Source organism: Ascidiella aspersa, chromosome 5 (assembly GCF_963924565.1).
Source record: "Ascidiella aspersa chromosome 5, kaAscAspe10.2, whole genome shotgun sequence".
In the NCBI taxonomy this organism is placed as follows: domain Eukaryota; kingdom Metazoa; phylum Chordata; class Ascidiacea; order Phlebobranchia; family Ascidiidae; genus Ascidiella; species Ascidiella aspersa.
Genome location: NC_139451.1, coordinates 21,035,130 through 21,056,191, shown reverse-complemented (window position 1 = coordinate 21,056,191; position 21,062 = coordinate 21,035,130). Strand labels below are relative to the sequence as shown.

General features: G+C 36.0%; 1 protein-coding gene across 1 annotated transcript; it reads right to left on the bottom strand.

Annotated features, from left to right (window-relative positions):
* Nucleotides 1-6,005: 6,005 nt before the first annotated feature.
* LOC146145352 (glutamate--cysteine ligase catalytic subunit-like) lies at nt 6,006-19,921 on the bottom strand. The gene is made up of 15 exons (XM_083390536.1): nt 19,769-19,921; nt 19,409-19,518; nt 18,171-18,287; nt 17,578-17,643; nt 16,490-16,606; nt 15,868-15,926; nt 14,979-15,184; nt 12,932-13,089; nt 12,173-12,294; nt 11,536-11,648; nt 10,900-11,097; nt 9,711-9,782; nt 7,574-7,690; nt 7,080-7,200; nt 6,006-6,208 (listed from the first exon to the last, which is right to left on the bottom strand). The coding sequence occupies exons 1-15, from the start codon at nt 19,919-19,921 to the stop codon at nt 6,006-6,008; spliced, it is 1,932 nt and encodes a 643-aa protein (XP_083246662.1).
* Nucleotides 19,922-21,062: the final 1,141 nt, after the last annotated feature.

Genomic DNA, 21,062 nt, shown 5'->3' with positions numbered 1-21,062 from the left:
CTTCTTGAAAAACAAAACAACCTCCAGATAAGTCAAGAAAAACCCTGACTTACAAGTATTAAAATCGGACAAGACTGATTTAATAGTTGACCCTAATCATTTGTGATAAGGTGTCCATGCCGGTACGATGCTTTTCACCCTAATAACGCAACTGGTTGGAGAAACCAACTAGAGAACAACTTATTCGCAGAAGCAATTTAACCGACCAAGAAAGTAAAATTAAATTAATGCATACTTAAATGAGTAATACGTACTCGACTAACAAAATAATTTAAATGTGTTATTTTGTATAATACTGACTTTTTTCTACGTATAATTCTTGAACGTGAGCCGTTTACATCGTAACTTACAATTGTTTTTTTAGCTCATGCCTATTGCATCACCTGACACAATTGAACAATTTCTGTCGTGGTCGGCTAAATTTAAGTTTCGCTTCACTCAACTCTGCGTTTGAAGTATACCACGCATTAAACAAACGCAGCTCAAAATGAAAGTGATTCAGCTGACCTTATGCGTGTTTACTGCGTAAATGTTTGTAATACAATGGTGAAACAGTCTCTTTGTTACTTGCGAGATATACTACGAGTAAATGTAATAAAAAATATTTGTAAATGACCACGCGACTATACGTAAAAATAAGTATTGCACTTTTTATCAAATCTAACAAAAAATCTGCTTTAATTAAGGAATAAAATTGAGTGTATAATTTTTAGCAGCCGTAATGGTTTCGTAGTTGTGATGACGCCTTCAAAGTCGAAAGCTTTAAAAACATCAACGAGATATGCAGAATATTTATATATTATTTTCGACTTTTGCGAGATGTTTTAATCTTTTGTTGTGACATTGCGTTGTACAGACCATGGCTTATTTTAATTCTTTTTTTACTGTTATGTGTGTAATATATTTATGCTTTTTTGTTCATGCAGATTGACGTCGTTACACAAATGTCGAAATTGGAAGGATTGATGCCTATTAAGTGAGGTTGACCGCTTTAATGCGAAAGTAGTTGAATTGCAATCGCAATTCCAAAGGGTAAAGTCCGCTGTTTGTTTTACGACGGTTGTCGCAATAGCAGTTAAAATTAATTGCGCTTGACAAATAAATATACCACCCATAGGGGAACACGTTTGTCAGGATTTCCCCCTGTATCACTTTCCCATTATGCTATGTTTGAATTAGTTTTACCTCTGTAGGCATGTATATCTTACGCACTCTTCCCAATAGCGATTACAAATTTTTCTTTTGTACGATAATAAATTGCGCGATAAAGATTGTGTATTACCTAATAGACAAGAACACAACTTACGCGTGACAAATCTATATTCATTAAATAAATTATATCGCTAAACTGCATTATCTATCTAATCAAAAATTGGGGTTAAACCAAAGCAAATAAAGGCACAAACTGACTGCAAATTGTCTAGCCTTGTTCCTAAACCACTTCTTCATTATGTCTGCTGAAGGACCGTGCGATTATCAATTTTTTTGACCGAAGCCGACTTTGCTGTTACAATAAAATAGCAACCGTCTGACTTTTCCGGTTCGGGTTTAAGGATTTTTTTGGAATTCGGTTCAGTTCCGGTTTCAGTTCGGAGGAATTTAAAAATTCCGGTTCAGCTCCGGTTCAACCATCGTTATTTCAAAACCGGTTTATAAAGTTCCGGTTCAGATACAATATAATTTGCGTTAAATCTCAAAATGTGGGTCGATAAATGTAGAGAATAATATTTTAATTGTAAGTCATTTAGTCTAAGTTACGTGACTTATTAAGAAAACAGCAACTCAATATTGAAATATCTAAAAACTAAACAATCAACAATTTTTTCATTCAATATTCATATTTTTTTCATAAAATTTGGAACATGGCGTGACTTGACTCTCTAAAATAGAAGTTGTGACGTCATGCTGGAGCGAACCGCTTTTGTTTACAGGTTCGGGTTCGGTTAAGGTTCAGGTACTTTCAAATTATTCGGTTCAGTTCCGGTTCGGCTCCTTAAAATCTTATAAAAACCGGTTCAGGTTGGGTTACGGTTCGGAAAAAATTGACCCAAAACCGGTTCATAAAGTTCCGGTTCGGTTCCGGTTCGACTCCCTGGAAAATAGCATCTTTATAAAGTCGAAATGTGTTGATTTAAGTCTTACGATACAATGCAAAAAGTAATTAGCAATGAAACCGCCAATAAGTAAACTTGTTCTTTAATGAGTATACACTGTATAGAGCAGTGATGCAGGACAAAATGTTTCGAAAACATTTTAGTATTCGACTTATGTAAAACTTACTACCATTTATACCAGATGTCACCAAATTACGGCCCGCGGTCCGGCCACGAAATATCGCCGTAATGAAGTGAAGTACAGTATTGTCGGATGCCATTCTAATTGCATTTAGGAACACTAAACACGGATCTGTTGATTATCTTCAGTAGAAAGAGAGTGGCCCAAATAATAGATAAAAGATTCATTCTTTTATTAGCAAACGTTTCCGTTACTTTGCGACTTCCTTTTCTGTTTATATAACGTTCTAAAACGTCCAAGCGTATATATAGTGACTCGTTTTTATCTTAGTCTCACTTACTGCACTGATGATGGCAAAATAAATTGCCGAAACGTTTGCTAATAAAAGAATGAATCTTTTATCTATTAATTGCATTTAATTCTAGGAAAATTTTATAATAATCGAAGACAATTTTATAAAGCTTAGTCTATACTACAGTTTTGTCAAATAGTTATTTATTCTCTTTGGTTAAAGATAATGTTCAAGTTAATCAAGTTCGTCACATAATTTTATACCAAGCCCATGATCGGAAAACCCAACAGTTATTCGGCCGGCGAATATAGAGCCTGGTGACTCCTTACAAAAGTAAATAATTTTTTTTTAATGACATTAAAACTTTCTTTCGATAAGTTTATTTGCCATTAACTAATCGAAAGGAAGAAAATGGACAGTTATTATAGCTGTATAGCCCCTGCATTTTTGATGCTTTTTTGCTAGTAATTTATTATTTGTTTTTTTCTGAATTCATTGGATTGACGCTAGGTTTTGGTTATAATAAGTTCGAATGTATATTTCGGGGTGTAATTAAACCTGCAAGGCAGTATAGGCATTTCATTACACTTCAACTTGTAACCGCCATACTATAACAAAGGTACTTTAAAAACAGTCAATGTTGTTTCTAAAAATGTTACGCACCAAATAATTTTGTTTAACGCACGCGATAGTGAGAATCCAGCCCTCTTCTTAAGGGGTGATTGGCGGTTAAATGCTTGAAGCAAACAAATAATACACGAAATGACTGGTAGAAATTGCCAAGGTTGAAAAGCACGCTTTAGTAAAGAAGGGTATCAGTAACGATGCTAGCCGAGTATCAGACGAGTAAATAAACTACCTCATGGTATCGCATATCAGCTTCTATTTTATTTCAAATAACAACCCCACATACAATCTTATTATTTTAATGTTTAGTAAATTATTTCTGCTAAAGCAGGAGTTCTTAAACTGGGGTCGACCCACCGATAGGGGGCGTAAATTTGTTAAAAAGTAGGGGGCAAAGAACTCACTAAGAATACACTTAATTTTTACTGTGACTGGAACACATTGTTTCATGCCAATCACTTAAGTTATTCGCCGCAGTTACACGAATCTTGTTTTCCGGTTTGTTTTTTAAATATTTATCTGGTCAATTAATTACAGTGGCCAGAATTTGGCAGGTTACTTACTTAACACACAGTACGGTGTTGTCACATTGGTAAGTTTTCGAGGCGGTTGCGAGGCGGTTGCACCAGACCATGTCCTATTAATATATATTTTTTGCCAAATTTTACTATATACATTCAACTTTACTCAGACCAAATGCGCCGTTTGAAATCATACTCTAGGTTTGCAATCTCTACTAAATTATCAAATGCAATAATACAGAGCAATATGCGAAGCTCTTTAATGTGCCCATCATGTGTTTTGCGTCCATTAGATTGAGTAGGCCTACACGTGTTTTAGATAGTCTTGTTGTGACTTCATGTTTTGTGACGTCATCTGTGAAGAGTTTCATGCTGTAAAATAAGAGTGAAAGCACATGGATTTTGTGGGTATAAAACATTCTTTTACTCGTAAAGGGGGTGGGTATAAATCAGGGAGTCGAACCGTTCGACTTTTCCAGTTCAAGTTCAAGGATTTTTACGGAATACGGTTCAGTTACGGTTTCGGTTCGGAGCAATTTAAAAGTTCCGGTTAAGCTCCGGTTCGACCATCGTTATTCCAAAACCGGTTCATAAAGTTCCGGTTCGGATATTATATAGGCCTAAGTTGCGTTAAATCTAAAAATGTGGAGAATAATCTTTGAATAGTAAGTCATTTAATCAAAGTTACGTGACGTATTAAAAAACAGCAACTCATTATTTAAATATCTACAAAAAATCAACGTTTTTTAATCAATATTTAAATTTGTTCATAAAACTTTAAACATGGCTTAACTTGAGTCTTAAAAATACAAGTTGTGACGTCATGCTGGAGTGATTCGCTTTTGTTAACAGGTTCGGGTTCGGTTAAGGTTCATTTTCTTTCAAAATTCGGTTCAGTTCCGGTTCGGATTTTTAAAATCGTTAAAAAAAACCCGGTTCAGGTTCGGTTACGGTTCGTAAAAAATTGGACCAAAACCGGTTCATAAAGTTCCGGGTCGGGTCCGGTTCGACTCCCTGGTATAAATTGTGTAAAGGGGAGCGGGGCTCAAAATGTTTAAGAACCCCTGTACGAAACAAACACGACCACGAAATATTTAGGATTGCTGAGAACATAAGATTAAATGAGAGCTTTTTAGGTTTGACATTCCTAATTTAAACTTGTATCACTTAAATGAGACAATAGTAACGAAAAGCGTTCTGTGGGAAGGGTGAATTTAACGCAAATTTAATAATGTTTTAACTGCAGACAAACGTATATTAAAAAATGAAGGGCGTTTTTGTCATTTTCCCCAAATCTGGTAAAATAAATACCCAAACGCCATGGGTGTTGCGTGATTTAATAAATAATGGCAATGCAAAGATGCACGATCAACCAGGCGAATAGGGAAAGTACACAACATACATTCTGAGAAATAAACATTCGTAGCAGGTAGTTTGCGATAAAGTGCGAATTCGAGAAATAAGTGTACCAAAAAGCGCAGTTATGGTTGGTTTAGATCAGTGGTTCTTAACCTTTTTTTCTTTCGTGGCCCATTTACGCTGCAAAAAAATTCTGTGGCCCAATAGTTTGCTAAAAGAAAAAATTGTAAAATAGGTTTAGAACAAAACACAGCAGAACATATTTCAAAACTGATTATTAATTCAACCGTGCATTTGTGAGATACTTGTGGCTGAACAATAAATTAATAATCCTTTTTTAATTCCTCCCCAAGCCATAATTCCTGTAAAATTAAAAATAGTGACACAAATGAAACTAAATCTAGCTTTCTTAAATTGGTCTGTGGTCCACCTCAAATGGTGAGCCATGGCCCACTGGTTGAGAACCGCTGGTTTAGATACAGTACTTCAGATGGACTTGGTCGCAGGAATAAACATAAAGCAATGAGTTCAGACGCTATGAGTCCGCCCAGTTGAGTCACTGAATTCAAATGACTTGACTTGAGTAAATTGGGAAGGATGACTTGACTTAAGTCTTTTGGGTAAATGACTTGACCTAACTTAAGTCTTTCTGACAAATGACTTAGGTTAAAATTAAGTGTTTTCATGAAGCATTTTATATTATAAAATTGAATTACACATCTTAATTTTTCTACTTCAAACAATTAGCTTGATATACGCTGCGTTATTGCTATTTTGTTTAGTTGAGTGATTCCTCGTTATTGGGCTCGTTACACAATTTTAGTACAATAGTTTAAGGTTTAATATTTATAACAAATACTTGACTTGGAATTGACTTGCCATTATTATGAATTGACTTGATTTGTTAAAAATTGCTTGACTTAGATTTAAGTTATTTACGAATGACTTGACACGGAGGGACCGCGTCCGCCTCATGAGCTGTTGTCGATCAAGTCATGGTTGTTAGGCCTGAGCGACCCGAAAAGTTCTTGACAAACGACTTCGCCCTGTTCGATGCGATCCATCCTCCGCAAGAGGTCGTACGCGATCGAGTCTGTGACGACAGAATCGCGCTCGTATTCCGGGTGTGACGTCACGAAATGTCGCATCCACTGCGCGGTGTTCATCAGCTCACCTGGTAATGGTTAAGGTCAGTGTCAAGTTTGAAGAAACGAGGCGAACTGACGCAGGAAAACACAAGAATATTATACACAAAAATACGGAAAACTTTACATCATCAAATATGATATTATGTAACTGAAGAACATATTTGGCAAACGAAAGCTGAAACGCGTTATCTAAAACCCTATTTATCACATCGTAAAATAACTTAATGAACTCTAAGATTTGGCTTATGACAATTAATTAATTTAGGTGTTTAAGTGTTAATAAACACGTAACAGTCAGTGTTGGAATTAAACCACTTCACATCTTAACATATGTGCATGTTATATAGCTTGCAATTTGAGTTTACGTTCCTTATGAAAAGAGTCGCACTTAGTTAAAAGTTCGTTTAACACAGGTTTTTCCACAGAGGCTACTGTTTTTTTGCTTTGCGGGGACTAAAAAATTACTCCACTACCCTGATGTTTTTAACAGAACTTCTGCCCAAATATGCAACAGAAGAAGTTAAGTCTATATTAGAGCAATTAGAGGCCAAAGGGTATTTTTAAAATGTTATATTTTGGAAATTTTGTTACTGTGTATAACGTAATGCATATAGATTCATGACGCCTTCATAGAACCCTAAATCCAGTCGACGTACCACCAATTGGTCCACGGAACCCAGTTTAAATATTTTATTTTCATTTTTAAATTATTTGGTGTGTACGATTGTTTAGTCGCAAGGACTTTCATTCTTTCAATGTTTTAAACAACAGAAGTAAACAGTAAAATAGAAGAACAAAAATTGTTTTTTTTTGTCTAGCTTGGTAATATTTTTGCGGCGCCCGTTTAGAAATAAAACGTTCTATACACATCGACAACAACTTTCACATTATATATACCAGAGGCCCTTTTGCTGATAAGTTTGAGGTACTTGGAAATTCTACATCTTGCCGAAACCTCGATTTCGACGCTGTCAAGGTATCGTTGAATAAGGGGAATAAATCCAGGAAACACTTCGGCCTGAACCAAAAAATATCGTCACCGAAATATAAAGCGACTGTCGCCATATGTGTAAATAACATTTAAAAACATTGATGTAGATTGTAGAGTTAGGATGGGATACATATGCCCTATGTTGTAGTTGTGTAGTCTTTTCGGCAAAACACTTGGCCAAGTTGTCTAGATTTATCTTTGCAGCAAAATATTTGGCTGCCCTATAGGAAAAAATGGTTTAGACTTTAGAACGATATTTTTATTTATTGCATGTTTTTTGTAGCGTTTATACCCTGTTTTTAAAACAGACGGCTAAATTGAATTTAACTCATATTATTATCGCCACCACAATGCTTGAACAACACTCTTATAGGACAAAAAAGACAACAAAATCTCTTACCTTTCCGTTAATGATAGTGTTGACTGACATCTCCTGGTATGTGGCGGGTTTGTTGCTAGTAGCTGAAAAGTCATCTAAAAACAAACAACACACAATATTTTTTGTTAAACATTGTACCTTAAGATTGACCTGATGGCTGTAAAATTTATTTTGGGTAATTTTAATTTATTTTTATTCATATGGTGGACTGACAGTTGCCGTAGAAACTAGCATTCTGTCTTCCAAGTTAACCTGTGTTATAAAGCAGTGTTTCTTAACCAGGTGAATGGTTCACCCCAGGGTGAATAAGATTTTTGCAGGGGTGAACCAACCAAGAGGGGTGAATATGGGTGAACCGTCAGAAATGGATGATAGCTTGCGAGCAGGGCGGATATTCCGGGTGTTCATTTTGTGCTGCTATATATAGACGAGATTTTATCATATGACGAGACATGTGTGAATGAAATCTGGAGAAAGATGTTAGGGGTTACCAAAACTCAAAAAGTTTAACAAGCACTGTTCTAAAGTATAGTAAAATCCAATGTTTTTTGTCCGCACCTAGTATGTTAACGTCATTGTATTAGTATGTGTCGACACGTTGTGAACAAAGCATAAGAACAGGTTGCGATTAAAAACTAACGAAATGGTCGATGTCATTTTTAACACATTAAAGAATGCCCAATTGTCCAATTGTTTCGAGATGCAATTGCAATGATGCCAAATTGGCCACAACCATCCGCCCCGAGATCTTTACTAAATATCTAGAGCGGACTAAGGAAATATGATGCATTTCATTTCAAACGCTATCAACAACTATCGACATCGAGTTACTAAAAGCGTATAATATAACACTTATAGTCTGCAAACGCATCGCTGTTTTCTTTCATGTGGAAACTTTAAAATACAGCCTGCCCTATTATTAGATCCATGTCATTAAGCAAAATGTTTAGGTTGACTTTAAGAACTGTACAGATAAGCCGTAGGTAAAAGAGTCCGAAACTGACGTAGATTTTCAAATTAAACTCAAATATTTCCGCAACCAATCGTCTTGTTTTGTGATCTAAAGCAATTCTTTAAAAAATGGGTTGCACTATCGAACCAGAAAATTATCTGACAAAGATTTAACGAAACACAGCTCAAAAGTCCGTCGAAACCAACGCTTTTGATTTCAATGCGAAAAATATAAGGGCGTACAAAACAATAAGATTTGACTGGAGATATACAGTCATACACCTGCTAAAGTTAAACTATTATTAACCGTTATGAAGAACTAGTTAGTACCCCACAATACTGATACATCAAGAGAAATATTTGGTTATGATGTCACAAATATAATATAGTATCTTCAAAGCTTCGTACGCTTAAATACATGTTGTGCCATGTATTGTAACTCCATTCAGTCTGGTCATAAACCTGTTTATTTATTGTGATACTTCATCATAGGCTTACTGTTTTGAGGTATCTTGCACACCCCAGTACACCCCGTTATTGTGGTACACCCTTTTAACAATTCTGGTACACCCTGGGGCATTGGTCGGCAAACTGTGGGCCGCGGCCCAAATGTGGGCCGCAGAGCCATTTTTAGTGTGCCGGGAGTTTTGAATAGCTTAGTGTTATAATGTAGTTGTGGGCCGCGTGAGAGCCGTACAATCATTGCACTTTATTTTAAAGGTTGGTGTGGCATATCATTCTAAAATTGGTTCAGCTTGGAAAAGCCCAAGTGCTAAATGTGTCCTGAAAGTCTGTCAAAATATATTTTTTTGCCAACCTCAACTTGATGTAAACGCAATGTTTTTCGAATATTCTTCTTTATATTATGTTTTACATTATGGCATGGCGTTGATTTGGGCATAAAGGCTTCAACATAAAATCAAATATCCTGAATCCGCCACTGATTTCGTAGTTTTACGTGGTGGGCCTTTAATAATTCTAAAAAGACTTTGGGCAGCGACAAAAAAAGTTTGCCGACCACTGCCCTAGGGTGTACAATACATACGGTTGAAAATAACTGATCAATACTACTGGAAGATGAACCGTGTTTCGAACAGTACAAACTGTCGGACTTTAAACTAAGAACTCTATGCAATCGGGTCGTGAACCCACCGCCGTTCACTTCCATGTGGTCCGATTGCCTTGATTTTTCTGTGGCGCCAAAGACATTCTCGCGAAAGTGGAACTTCTCCCTGTTGACGGCGTTGTTCTTTTGGGCGCGTCTCATGTTTTCCTCCACCTAAAGACAACGACAAAAGGCGCCGATGGTTATTTGCGATCGTTCAACCAATGATACTATACTATACTATACTATACTGAGGTTAAACATCGAAGTTGAAGTTCTCAAGCCGAGCCTTCTGAGAAACGTGCATTTTGTGGACGATTTTAAACGAAGTATAGCTTTTTTGTTTTATTGTTGGGAAACATTGGTTGCTTCTGCTGTGCTACTGGACTATTTGGTCGAATTATACTGCTTTATCCAATTTTGGTATTAAATTTTAAATTATTACTGATTGTCTTGACCTTACTAAAAAGGTTTATATGTATATGCTATACATCCATTTGTGAATTTTGCAGACGTATTCTACATGCAATTTTAAATATAGATGGAAAAATAAATGTTTATCTGTGATTATATATCTTCAACGAATTTTAATTAATTGTGTTGCATAACAACAGTTTTCTCACATAAATGTTTTATTTCAAAGCATTGTCGTTAGTTGCAATAGGGTGGCGTATGTCTACGAACTGCGCGGCCTATGTTAGACGCAGTCAATTGCCTACACACGCGATCGCGCGATACACGCTCTAGCTTAATTTTTTCGGAACTCGTGTTTTCCTGTTTTGTTATTCGACACGTCCTTTATCGAATGACTAATTTCCCATACACTAGGCATCCGCGTGTTTAGTGCACCAAGCAATTCGTTCAATGCACCAAGCAATTTCTCCCACAACTACTGTTATGTAACAGTTGACAGTACATTGTGTGAATATACTTATTGTCTCTAAATGTGACCATATTATAACACAATATACAACTTAGCAAGCTGCATTAAAAATGTGTCCCCAATAAAAAGTTACAAAATTTTAGTTGTAAATTATATAGTAACTTGTAGTATTGTATTTTTGACGATTTTGTTCAAACTGGCACCGGTTGTTATTTATAGTGTTGTGACGTCGCTTCAGAAAAAAACAACAAATCTTAAAATTACAGATCCGATTCTGGGACAACCGTTTATCACTTCTCCAAAAACAGTAATTTAATCCTAAGTCTATTTTACTATTTTGTAACTGCTAAATGTGTTTATTCTTCTTCCACGTAAAGTATATGGGTGGTTAACGAAGGGTGTTCCTACCAGCGACATGGGTATGAGAAAGTCGAGCTTAAACGTTAGAATGGTCCTGGTCAACAGAACGACGAAGACCACCAAAGCGGCGCTCTCGAAGTCGGTCAACTGAGATTCCATGACGCGGAATTCGATTCGCCAGCCAATGTCTGAGCGCGGCGGTGGAGGCTTAAAACGCAGCGACTGCCAGTTGGTCGATTGAATGTTCTGTAACGAGAAGGTTAGATTCTTAAACCGCTAGTACATATTTTAACAGTTAATAGACCGGGCGAAACATGTGATCATCGGGCGAAACGTTGCTTTGTTGTTGCGTAGATACAAACAAATTACTTTTTAAACCCATCGAATTGTGATGTTTGTTTAATCCCACTTCTTGTCTCGGTTGCTTTAACTAAAATGTATTTCTAACTCTACGGAGATCAAGCTTAAAAAATACTTGCAACAGGTATCACTCAAATTATACACGAATCCTTTGCATAAACCTTTAAAACGGACAATGTCTCAAAATTGTTACTGGCGATGTTTGCATGGTTTGATAAACTTAACACACCATATTTGATTTGCAACTAATTGGTAAATCAGAATGCAATTTTAATTTATTGAAACAAACAATACTACGTGCAAAGAAGTTAGCTATCTAACTACCTCGAAATGATACGTTTCGTTTTCATCGTCCAATTCAATTTTCTTAGAGAATAAGGTCAGAGGGTCACGGATCCACAAATGCCCCAAATGTTGTGCCAATGGTTCGTCGATGCCTTAACAAAAGATGATGAAGACAATACCTAATATATAATATAATAATAAAAAGGTCAGTAATATTTAACGATAGAAATACAACATGGGTCTTTGTAGAATATTTAAAATTTTGGTCAGTTTATCCAGTCTGCAAACGTAAAGTCAAGCTTTGAAAAAGTTACAAAACAAGAGTTAGATATTTGAAGAAGTTTAACTTCAAAATGTAACTATTTTCTTCGCCATACAAATCTTCAGACAAACTTAGGAGTCCATTAAATATTAACACAGGTCAAAAAAAAAATGTACAAACACTTAAAGAAAATGTACAACATTTAAAGAAACTATCTAATAGTCACATAGTTTAGGCCTTGACTAAAAATTAAACTCATTTAGGAAAAGCTTTTAAACTTATATCAGTCAACGAAGTCAACTACTATGCTTTGTTACGTTGAATTGTATAGTACGTTTCTTGGTTGGTACTGAGACTTCTTCGGCATGCATAACTCGGTAAAATATTACAGACAAGATAGAATTAAAATGAAACCTGCATCAATCAGCATTTTCTTTGCGTCTTCGTCGATTTTAAAATTAATGTCGTTAAATTCCGCAGAAGTTTTTGAAAGGTAGCTATCGAGGGAATCAAACCTCGATTTGCGAATTGCATTTCTGAAATAGATAAACCATAACAGAAAAGATATAATTACAATTCAACAATGAACCACAACATTCAAAAATCTACCAAAATCATCTTTTAAAATAAATGTTTGATTCAGTTTTTACCAGGTTCATTAGGTACATATTTTTTTTGTAAGCATGCAGCATACTATTTTTACAAATAGCAATAAGGCATAAATTTTACAGTTTTCGAGTTTGGTACTTCGCATTTCTACGATCCGGTATGAAGAAATCGGCATCGCTACAGAGACAATGCCATTACGAGCTTTTAAGTAAAATGTACAGGTCAACGCCCTACGGCAGTGTTTCTCAACCCTTTTTCGCTATGATGTCTAAGGTTTGGCGACCAAACAGTTTTTCTTGTAAGCGAACTAAAAATAGCTTCTTGTAAGCGAAAAAAACTAGGCATTAGCATAAAGAATTTTGAATTCTAATAACTATACATTATTTGTATTGCTTCCTAAATTTTCCTAATTGAGAAATCTTGCTCAGAAACAATCTCAATTAGTATAAACATATGAATTGCTGCAGTCAGCGACCCAACGAAATCAAACAGCGACCCAATTTGGGGTCGCGACCGATAGGTTGAGAAGCACTGCCTTACGGCTATAACAAGCTCAAAGTGTACCTGTTGTGCTTGTGTAAGCCAAGGTCATTGTTCTTGGCCGGCGCCAAGCCCCGTTCCTCTGGCGTTCGATCATCAACGCTCCCAGCGGTTACCGGCCATCTAACATCGATCTCTGACAGATAGCCTCGGAATATGGGCGAAGCAGCACTTAACGCCATCTGTACGAGTACAAGTGTTGGTACGCGATTGCCACGCTCATGTTACTGCGCTATTACTACAAAGAGAGTGGACAGGTCTTTACAGGCAACTGCATCAAAGGTCACATTCCGGGATTACTTAAACGGAACTGTAAATCAATGTTGCAGAAATTTGATCCGGTAAACAATTTTGGATATTTTTTACATTTTTCGACCCTGATACAAGACATTTCGGAAAAAATACAAATGTCATTTTCACAAAAGGTAAAAGAGGAAAATCAATAAAATTAAACGTAAAAATATAACATTTTTCAGAATATTGAGGTCAAATTTTCTTTATGGTTAATGTTCTCGATTTGTCAATCACTATTTTCCTAAATTAATATTTTTAACGCATAAAACGTTGCCCTTGATCAAAAAGCACTGATACAATACCTTTTATCAGTTTGGCATCGCATCGATAGCGAAACTACCATTTGGCTTGGGTTTCGCTGCTGCTTAGATAACATCGAAAATCCATGCTGTAAATGCCCTTTTTGACTTATTTCTCTGATAAGCTTGCGTGCAAGTACTTGGTAGGCCGACTAAGTGCAGCAAGTTTTTTTACAAGCTACCGTGATGCGATACTTGTTTGAAGTTTAAAACAACTGTGTTCTAATGACTTTCAGTAACTACTTTCATGCGATGCCCTGATGGTTTAATTTGCAAAGGCGGTGTGATCTTTTATGAAACCTATTCTACATTTTTCATGAATTGCTGGCAGGGGGCCTTTAAAGCTCACTCTAAGGCTTGTAACTGTACTAAGCCGATGAACAAAAATTTGCGACACTCGTGCCAAGTCTGGGTGCAATTAACAGAAATGCTTTATGATTTTCAGGTGCCTCGTGTTTAACAAAAACAGCCTGGAGCTTTAAACGCATTTTAGCACCGAGGCCGAATTGCGATTGCAAATACGTTAATGGAGTTTCCAGTAATATGTAACGTTCGATTCTCGATTTATTACAGTTATTTTGTATTTAAAGAATGTTTTTTATACCACGTGCTTGCTAGACATTCCTGATGATGATGCAGTTCAATATTAAGTTTACATTCGCATATTTTCGGGCATATTTCTGGATGTTTTAAAACAAGCATATTTCCGGATGTTTTAAAACAGTAAGGTCCAAACAAAGGCCCAATATTATCATCCGTGGCCCGAGAAACATTGTTTAATATAGTGATATCAAAAGTTTTTAAAAGTTTGTACATACAAGATGCCTATAGTACAGGGCGCCTTCGGAGAGGGTTACCGAAATCATTCAGCCTGATCAGGATTGTAGTGCAAGAAAAGGACATACTAAAAAAACAACTATTGTAACTAACCTTGCTTGCACTACAATCCCGATTAGGCTGACTGATTTAGATAAGCCTTTCTTATGTCATCTGGTGCTATATCATGGAATTTACGGATGCCGTTATCGTTGGTCAGTACAACTCCAAAAGGGCTTGATCACAAAATGCGCACTATGTCAATGTGTATATGTATGTTTTAGTTAAATACCTACAATTAATTTATATGTTCAAAATACCAGAATGTACAATAAACAATAAGAAAGTTTAACATCAACAAATATTAAATCCCGCCTAAACCAGTTGTTATCAAGTTCTTTAGGATGGGTGTTCAACTGTTCACAGATATTGTATTTTTCCAGTGAAAACCATACAAATGTCATTGTTGTACCGGACTACAGCAATCTGGTACCAGCCAGTTCGAAAGCATGCATTATTGGTATTTTAATGATGGGTGTTTTCGCGTAACCACACGTCCGTATTTTCTCGTAACCATACGTAAAGTAATACAAGAGTATAGTGTTTGAATTTGCCATCATTGTTCTTATAAATAGTTCGGTAAGGAGGCGCCGTATACCCACCATAACGGGACAAACAGGCGCCAGTTGATCGTAAAGAAACTTGGCTTCCTGGACGTTGCAAGCTTGAAAGGTGACTTGCAGACAAGTGTTGCCCATTCCGAATCCCATGCAGTCCATGTAAATGTGGTCGGGCTTGGCCGCTTTAGTCGCGTCAGGGTGATTAAACTTTTCGATGAATGGCGACGGAGTACGTTCGTCTTTGAATACTGCAGCAAATTTGTAGCGTCATGTCGCAAGTCACTGATAGGTTATAATTGAATTGCTGCCTTAGGTGTGAGTCAGGCTGTTTAAGACGCGTTTTGAAATGCATCTTTCGCCCCGAGAGACGTATTTATTACCTATATACCACATCACCGACGCAAAGCTATAAAAAACTACAAGACGGAAAGAGCGGGTCGTTTGTCGTTTTTTATTGGTTATAGCTGTTGTGATTTACTGAACTGCAATAAAGGCATTTTCTGTTTTGTGGCAAATTACAGTTATATCCTGAATTAATTATGAGTTATGCCCCCTTTCAAAGGTTTTCAAATCTTTTTTGCCCTCTGCTCACGTTTCAGAAATATTTACTAAACGGGACAAGTTAGGACAAGTATAGTGAAAACCAATCTAAAGTGAACTTAAACATAATTAAAACCATATATGCTTGTGGCACCCCAAAGGTCACTACATTGTTTGTTATGGATGCTTGACGTGAAAGAAGTAATTGAGAAACTGCACAATTTGTCCTCCTGATTTACAGTTTTAACAATCGGAAATCCACAGATAATAACAAAAGGATTACACAATGAAACCCGCATAACCTTGTGAAAAATTATATATATACCAAAACATATATATAAAAAAATAGAAAAAATAGTAAGCGTTCAACAAAACAAAGCTTAATTTTTACTTGGAACGTGGATTGCAATCTTTTCCCCTCGGCGCTTACGTATATTTTTCGTCAGATACCTTAAAATAAAGAAGTCCAAAAAATGAAATATGAAGTTGAATATTATACGGCTAATAGTGTACGAAAGGTCCAAAAGACACGAAGGGTTAAACAGTAATTTGTATAAAGCACGATCTTTGAGTTACGTGAAACACGACATCGTAACAGTTAGTTACTAGCCAGTTCATGATTTTGAGTCAAAAGCTCTTATCAAAGTTAACAAAACAAAACTGCAAAAATGCGCTGAGAATGCTGTGTGTTAGGTTGCGGAAAGGTACAAGTTGTGTGAAAGTTGAAAATGTGGATTGCGCTGAGCGCTGCTAGTTTTTTGTTCTTGTATGCGTTTGAATAGCTAAGCCTACTTGTGGTCCATGAAACAAGCAGCATCATAAAAATGTTCAGGTGATCTATTTACATAGAAACTTTGCCAGCATATAGTAATACGTGGAAACAATTGTGTTTTTTACGTACACTTTTTTAAGTTTTATTCTGGATTGTGATCAACAGTCCAGAGATTCGTTGGACCTGACTCAGTTATATTTATTTTTATAGTTAAACAAAGTCCAGCTGACGGTAAACTTACGGAAATCGAGGATGTCCGCTTATAGCTTGATCGGGAAAGAAGAGAGACCTTGACACGGGATTCGATTCGGGTCCAATAATTTCGTGTATTGGGTAAGTAAAACCAGGACATCCGAGTCTGGAACAAGACAACATGAAAAACAAAAACAAAAAAGCAATAAATTTATATATATCAGCATTACTGAATGTGTTTTACTCAAAAAAAGCGATTTTTCGGTTCAAAATTCGTTTGGATTTTCGTTTTTGGGTTCGGAGCGGTTCATCTCCGGTTCGATCATAAAACAGGTGTTATAAGGTTCCGGCTCGGTTTCAATCTAACCTGAATTAAACTTGAAACTGTGGGTCAATAAATGGATATAACATATTAAAACTCGTATTTAATCTATGTTTCATTAAAAAATAAAAAAAACCTCTGACCACTAAAAATACAACATTTTATTTAAAGAATATGCGAGCATTCTTTTTTTAAACAATTTTCGCGCTTTTGTAGAGTATACTATTTTTCTTATTAATAGCCTAACCGGACGGTTAAACCTCCCTCATTCTTTCTAAACTTACCCCTGAGAAAAATTTTTTAGTCTAACACATATTTAATATTTCACCAGAATATATATGCAATTAGGTTAACGACTAAAAGTTTGTTCTCTTTCACATAGACAAACATTCTTTATATTTTGCAAACTGCACAAAATTCGATCATGATAGAATTTGACACTCAAAGCTAAGTAGCCTATAAGTTGTGCCGTATTATTTGAGTGTACAGCTTTTTGTCAGGTTCAGTTCTGGTTCGTCTAATTAAATTCATAAAAAGCGTTTAAGTTCGGTAACGATTTGAGAAAAATGAGGTTAAAACAGGTTCTTAAAAATCTGATTCGGGTTCAGTTTGAGTTCACTTTGATTAAACCAGATTTTACTTTGTACAGTTGTGTAACGCCCTTAAAATTATACCTTTTCGTTAAACGAATACATGAATTTTAAAACGAAAATGTTTTTAACAAGGCCATTTTTAAACCATTCTAGTAATACCCTAACTTACGTTTATAAATGTATAACATTGTTCCTTAAATAAGATTAAGTATATAGTCATACCTTGGAAACACGGAAATGGTCATAATTCGTTCGCCCGGCTCCAGCACACTTTGTACTTCTTTTCGCCTAAAACGAAATGATATACGGCTCAAATTTTAAACAACTGGTAAACACATTTAGATTAACCCACCAATCATGATATTCGGGTATTTATAGGCTTGTCTTCTGAAAGATTGAATAGAACGGAGCAGAGATCACAGTTGTAAGGACAGTTTGCGGAAGAAACATGTATATCTTGAAACGAATACTAAACTTATACTTACAAATGCGGTTACTAAACTCCATAGGTTCTGTTTCGTAGAATTCAGTCAAATGAGTTAAGTAATTTTATTCTTTTCCTTTACGTCAGGTAAGTTCATTCAAAATCAGCGATTAGTACCTTTAACAGTAACCGAAATGTCAAATGAAGTTACGAAAGAGAGGCTTCCAATTACACAGACCGGGCGAAAAACACTGCCAACAAGGCATTGTACCTCGTAACCACGTAGAGCACGTAACAAACAATTACAACCGTTAACCTATAACAAAAAACCGGTCGAACTGGGCAATGCACATAACATGAATTGTCTCTTTGAACATGCACAACCAACTACCTCTGTCTCATGTTTGCTTCCACTTCGGTAAACTGGGATACAAATCCAAGGTACGGTATGCCAGGGGTTCCTTCGATCATATAACTTGCGTATTCAGGTTGCCACAGGGACATCAATCTAGGAATAAATACCCTCGAGTTAGACTTTTGTGGTCTTTAGTTTAAGGCAGCACGAATCAGACACTTTAACACTATAGAGCCAACGCTTGTGGACATAGCCTACCAATAGACTGTTTGTCCAATAAATAAAAAAACGCATAATAATTAGGCTTTATTTGATGCTATAATTCTCTGTTAACCGTTAAGATGCTTAAATCTTCGTAGGTGTCAGGTTAATTCGCTGTAGGCTTTATTATAAATTATAATATCAGGTACTGGAATATAATGTTATGTGAGTTTATGAGTAATGTTATAAAAGTTAAATGTGTTTACGCTAGGTCAAATAAGAAACATAAAAACGGTGGCTTGGTTACGCCGCTTGGTCATTTGGTGTCGATTTTACATTTTCATAAGGCACTCGATTTGTGATGAGTAAAACGCAAAACTCAACCTCATTAGTACTCTATTGCAATTAACTTATATAAATTTAAATATTAAGGACAAAAATAGAAATACCAGGAATAGCCTGATGATATTTGTTGCAAATTGGCTTCCAGCTGCTTATCATGGCCGAACTTTGCAGTTGAAAGCAAATCGATATGGGATCTCAATTAATATTTTTTTTTTAAGTAATTCGTTCTTCAGGTTTGTGTTGTGGTATTCAATTCGGCCACAAAAACACACGTTGAAGGCACACAACGATTGCGCGACTTCAGAGCAGTATAGTTAGTTGTAAAAACAAATAGTTTAAAGGTCCCAACCTAATCCGCTCATAGCACGACCTAATAAGCGATTAGCTACCAAAGCACATGTATTGCGAAAAGCCTAAAACGTTTGTAAAACTATATTTGATTAAAAACATCGGTGTTGCAAATTAGGGAAAACAGGATATACAAGCCCGTTTATATAAAAAATATAGGATAGCAGTCTAGAACAAATCAGTTGTTTATCTGGCAAACGTATTAGTTATTTTTGTTGACTAATTACTAATATGCTAACGGTTTGTGCAGCTAATAAAACTTCTAAACCGGATAGTTACAAACACACATCATGATTTTTGTTTAAAATTATTGAAAAAGTTTGTCCAAGGTTGAAAATCGTTCAAAATTTCGCTGACCCACAAGTCACAACATTACTAACCTGTTTAATTTTTTTTCTCTCTCTTGCAAGATTTCGCAGACTTGGTTTCCGTGTAAAGATAGCTGCACTTTTTTATTTATGTCATCAAATCGAACGATCATAAACTCAACCTGAAAAAATAAAAAAAAAACGATTTATTTATTGAAAACATAACAGTTTTGAAATAAAAAATGACCCAAATAAAAATTGTCTGTAAAGTCTGTTTTATTGTAAATTATATGACTTGTGTATCGCCAAACAAACAAAAAAACAAACAGTTAAAATGGTTGAGTCCAAGGTAACAACATTTGACAAAATATATTATGTCATGCGACAGTGGCAGCAAGTTAGTAACAAAATGCTATCTATTACACGAATTACCTCGTCTCCCCATTTCAGTATATCTTCCGGTCTTTGCATCAAACGTTGGAAGTTATAAATGAACTGGGTGATTCCATGTTTTTTGACATAGTCCACGTGATCCTTTATGTCCTCCCAGTCTAACGGCTCGCCATCAAATGAAAGCAGTCCCATGTTTATAACTTTTATAACTACAGCAATGAAAACAATCTTTAAAACGGCAGAATATTGGTTCACAGTAACAACTAAGATTGACAGCTATTTTACCTTTCAATTCTTTCTATGTTGGCGTAATGTAGGGTGTAACGAAATTTTCTTTAAACGAAAACAACTCACTTAAATACTCGTAATGGTTACAACATATCTCCGAGACTTAACAGCATTGTTGTCAGTTGAATAGCCGGCGGCACACTATGCATGACAGGCAATATTTCCGGCGCCCTAGTTGACGCTCACGAGGGATACCAAAAAAAGTCTGCAACAGATTGTTTTACGATTAATGTTTTTTCTTGTTACTTTATGTTGATACAAATGTTACATAATATGTACACCAATCATACCGATATTACAAAGCCTTAATTGTGTCATATACTGGTTGAGAACCAGGCGACCTTAAATTTCACAATAGATCCATCTATATCAGGGATGTCCAACCTTTTAGCAGAATGGGCCGCATTGCCACTTTAAAAATTTCGATGCGCCGCGAAACCCATTAAATTAAAGGTGTGACGTCATAGTTACGTCATATCGTGACGTCATAAAACTACTTAACGTATAAAAACACACATCTTGCTTAACGATGATGGGTGGTGCGCAAGTGTTTGCTGGATTTTGAAATACAACATTAGACTCCATTATAGTATCAGAAAAGATATTAGATTAGGTCTACATCAAATACTGCGCGTTTTACACATTTTGATGATAGTCGAAACAATTGCCTTAAATAAAGGCTAGAAAGTAAGAATAAGTGGTGGGCCGGACATAAACATTAGGCGGGCCGCAGGTTGGACATCCCTGATCTATATACTTGCTTAGATTGAACCCTTGTATATTGCACAAGGAAGATGTTTCGGCAGCTGTCAATCTTAAATTTGCGAGGTGGGAACAACGTTACTTCCGACATTTGCGTGGCTGTAAACGAATTACTATCGCAAACTCTACGCACGCCGCACGGCCTAAGTTTTTCGCGTTTGCTGACTAACGTTTACGCAGCTGAACTAATTTCACGTTGAATTCCCACGAAATACGCGGCTACGTTTGACTGCGCCGAGGATTTCTAATCTTGCACTTTTATTGATAGCTTCTTTCATAAGAT

What these genes read in the sequence shown, in the direction of transcription:
- LOC146145352 (XM_083390536.1), bottom strand. Translation starts at nt 19,921, where the DNA reads ATGGGACTGCTTTCATTTGATGGCGAGCCGTTAGACTGGGAGGACATA. An exon ending in TACTGAAATGGGGAGACGAG is followed by an intron (nt 19,519 to 19,768) that starts GTAATTCGTGTA and finishes TTATTTTTTCAG; the next exon opens with GTTGAGTTTATGATCGTTCG. An exon ending in AGTTCCACTTTCGCGAGAAT is followed by an intron (nt 7,691 to 9,710) that starts GTCTTTGGCGCC and finishes GTCAATCTTAAG; the next exon opens with GTACAATGTTTAACAAAAAA.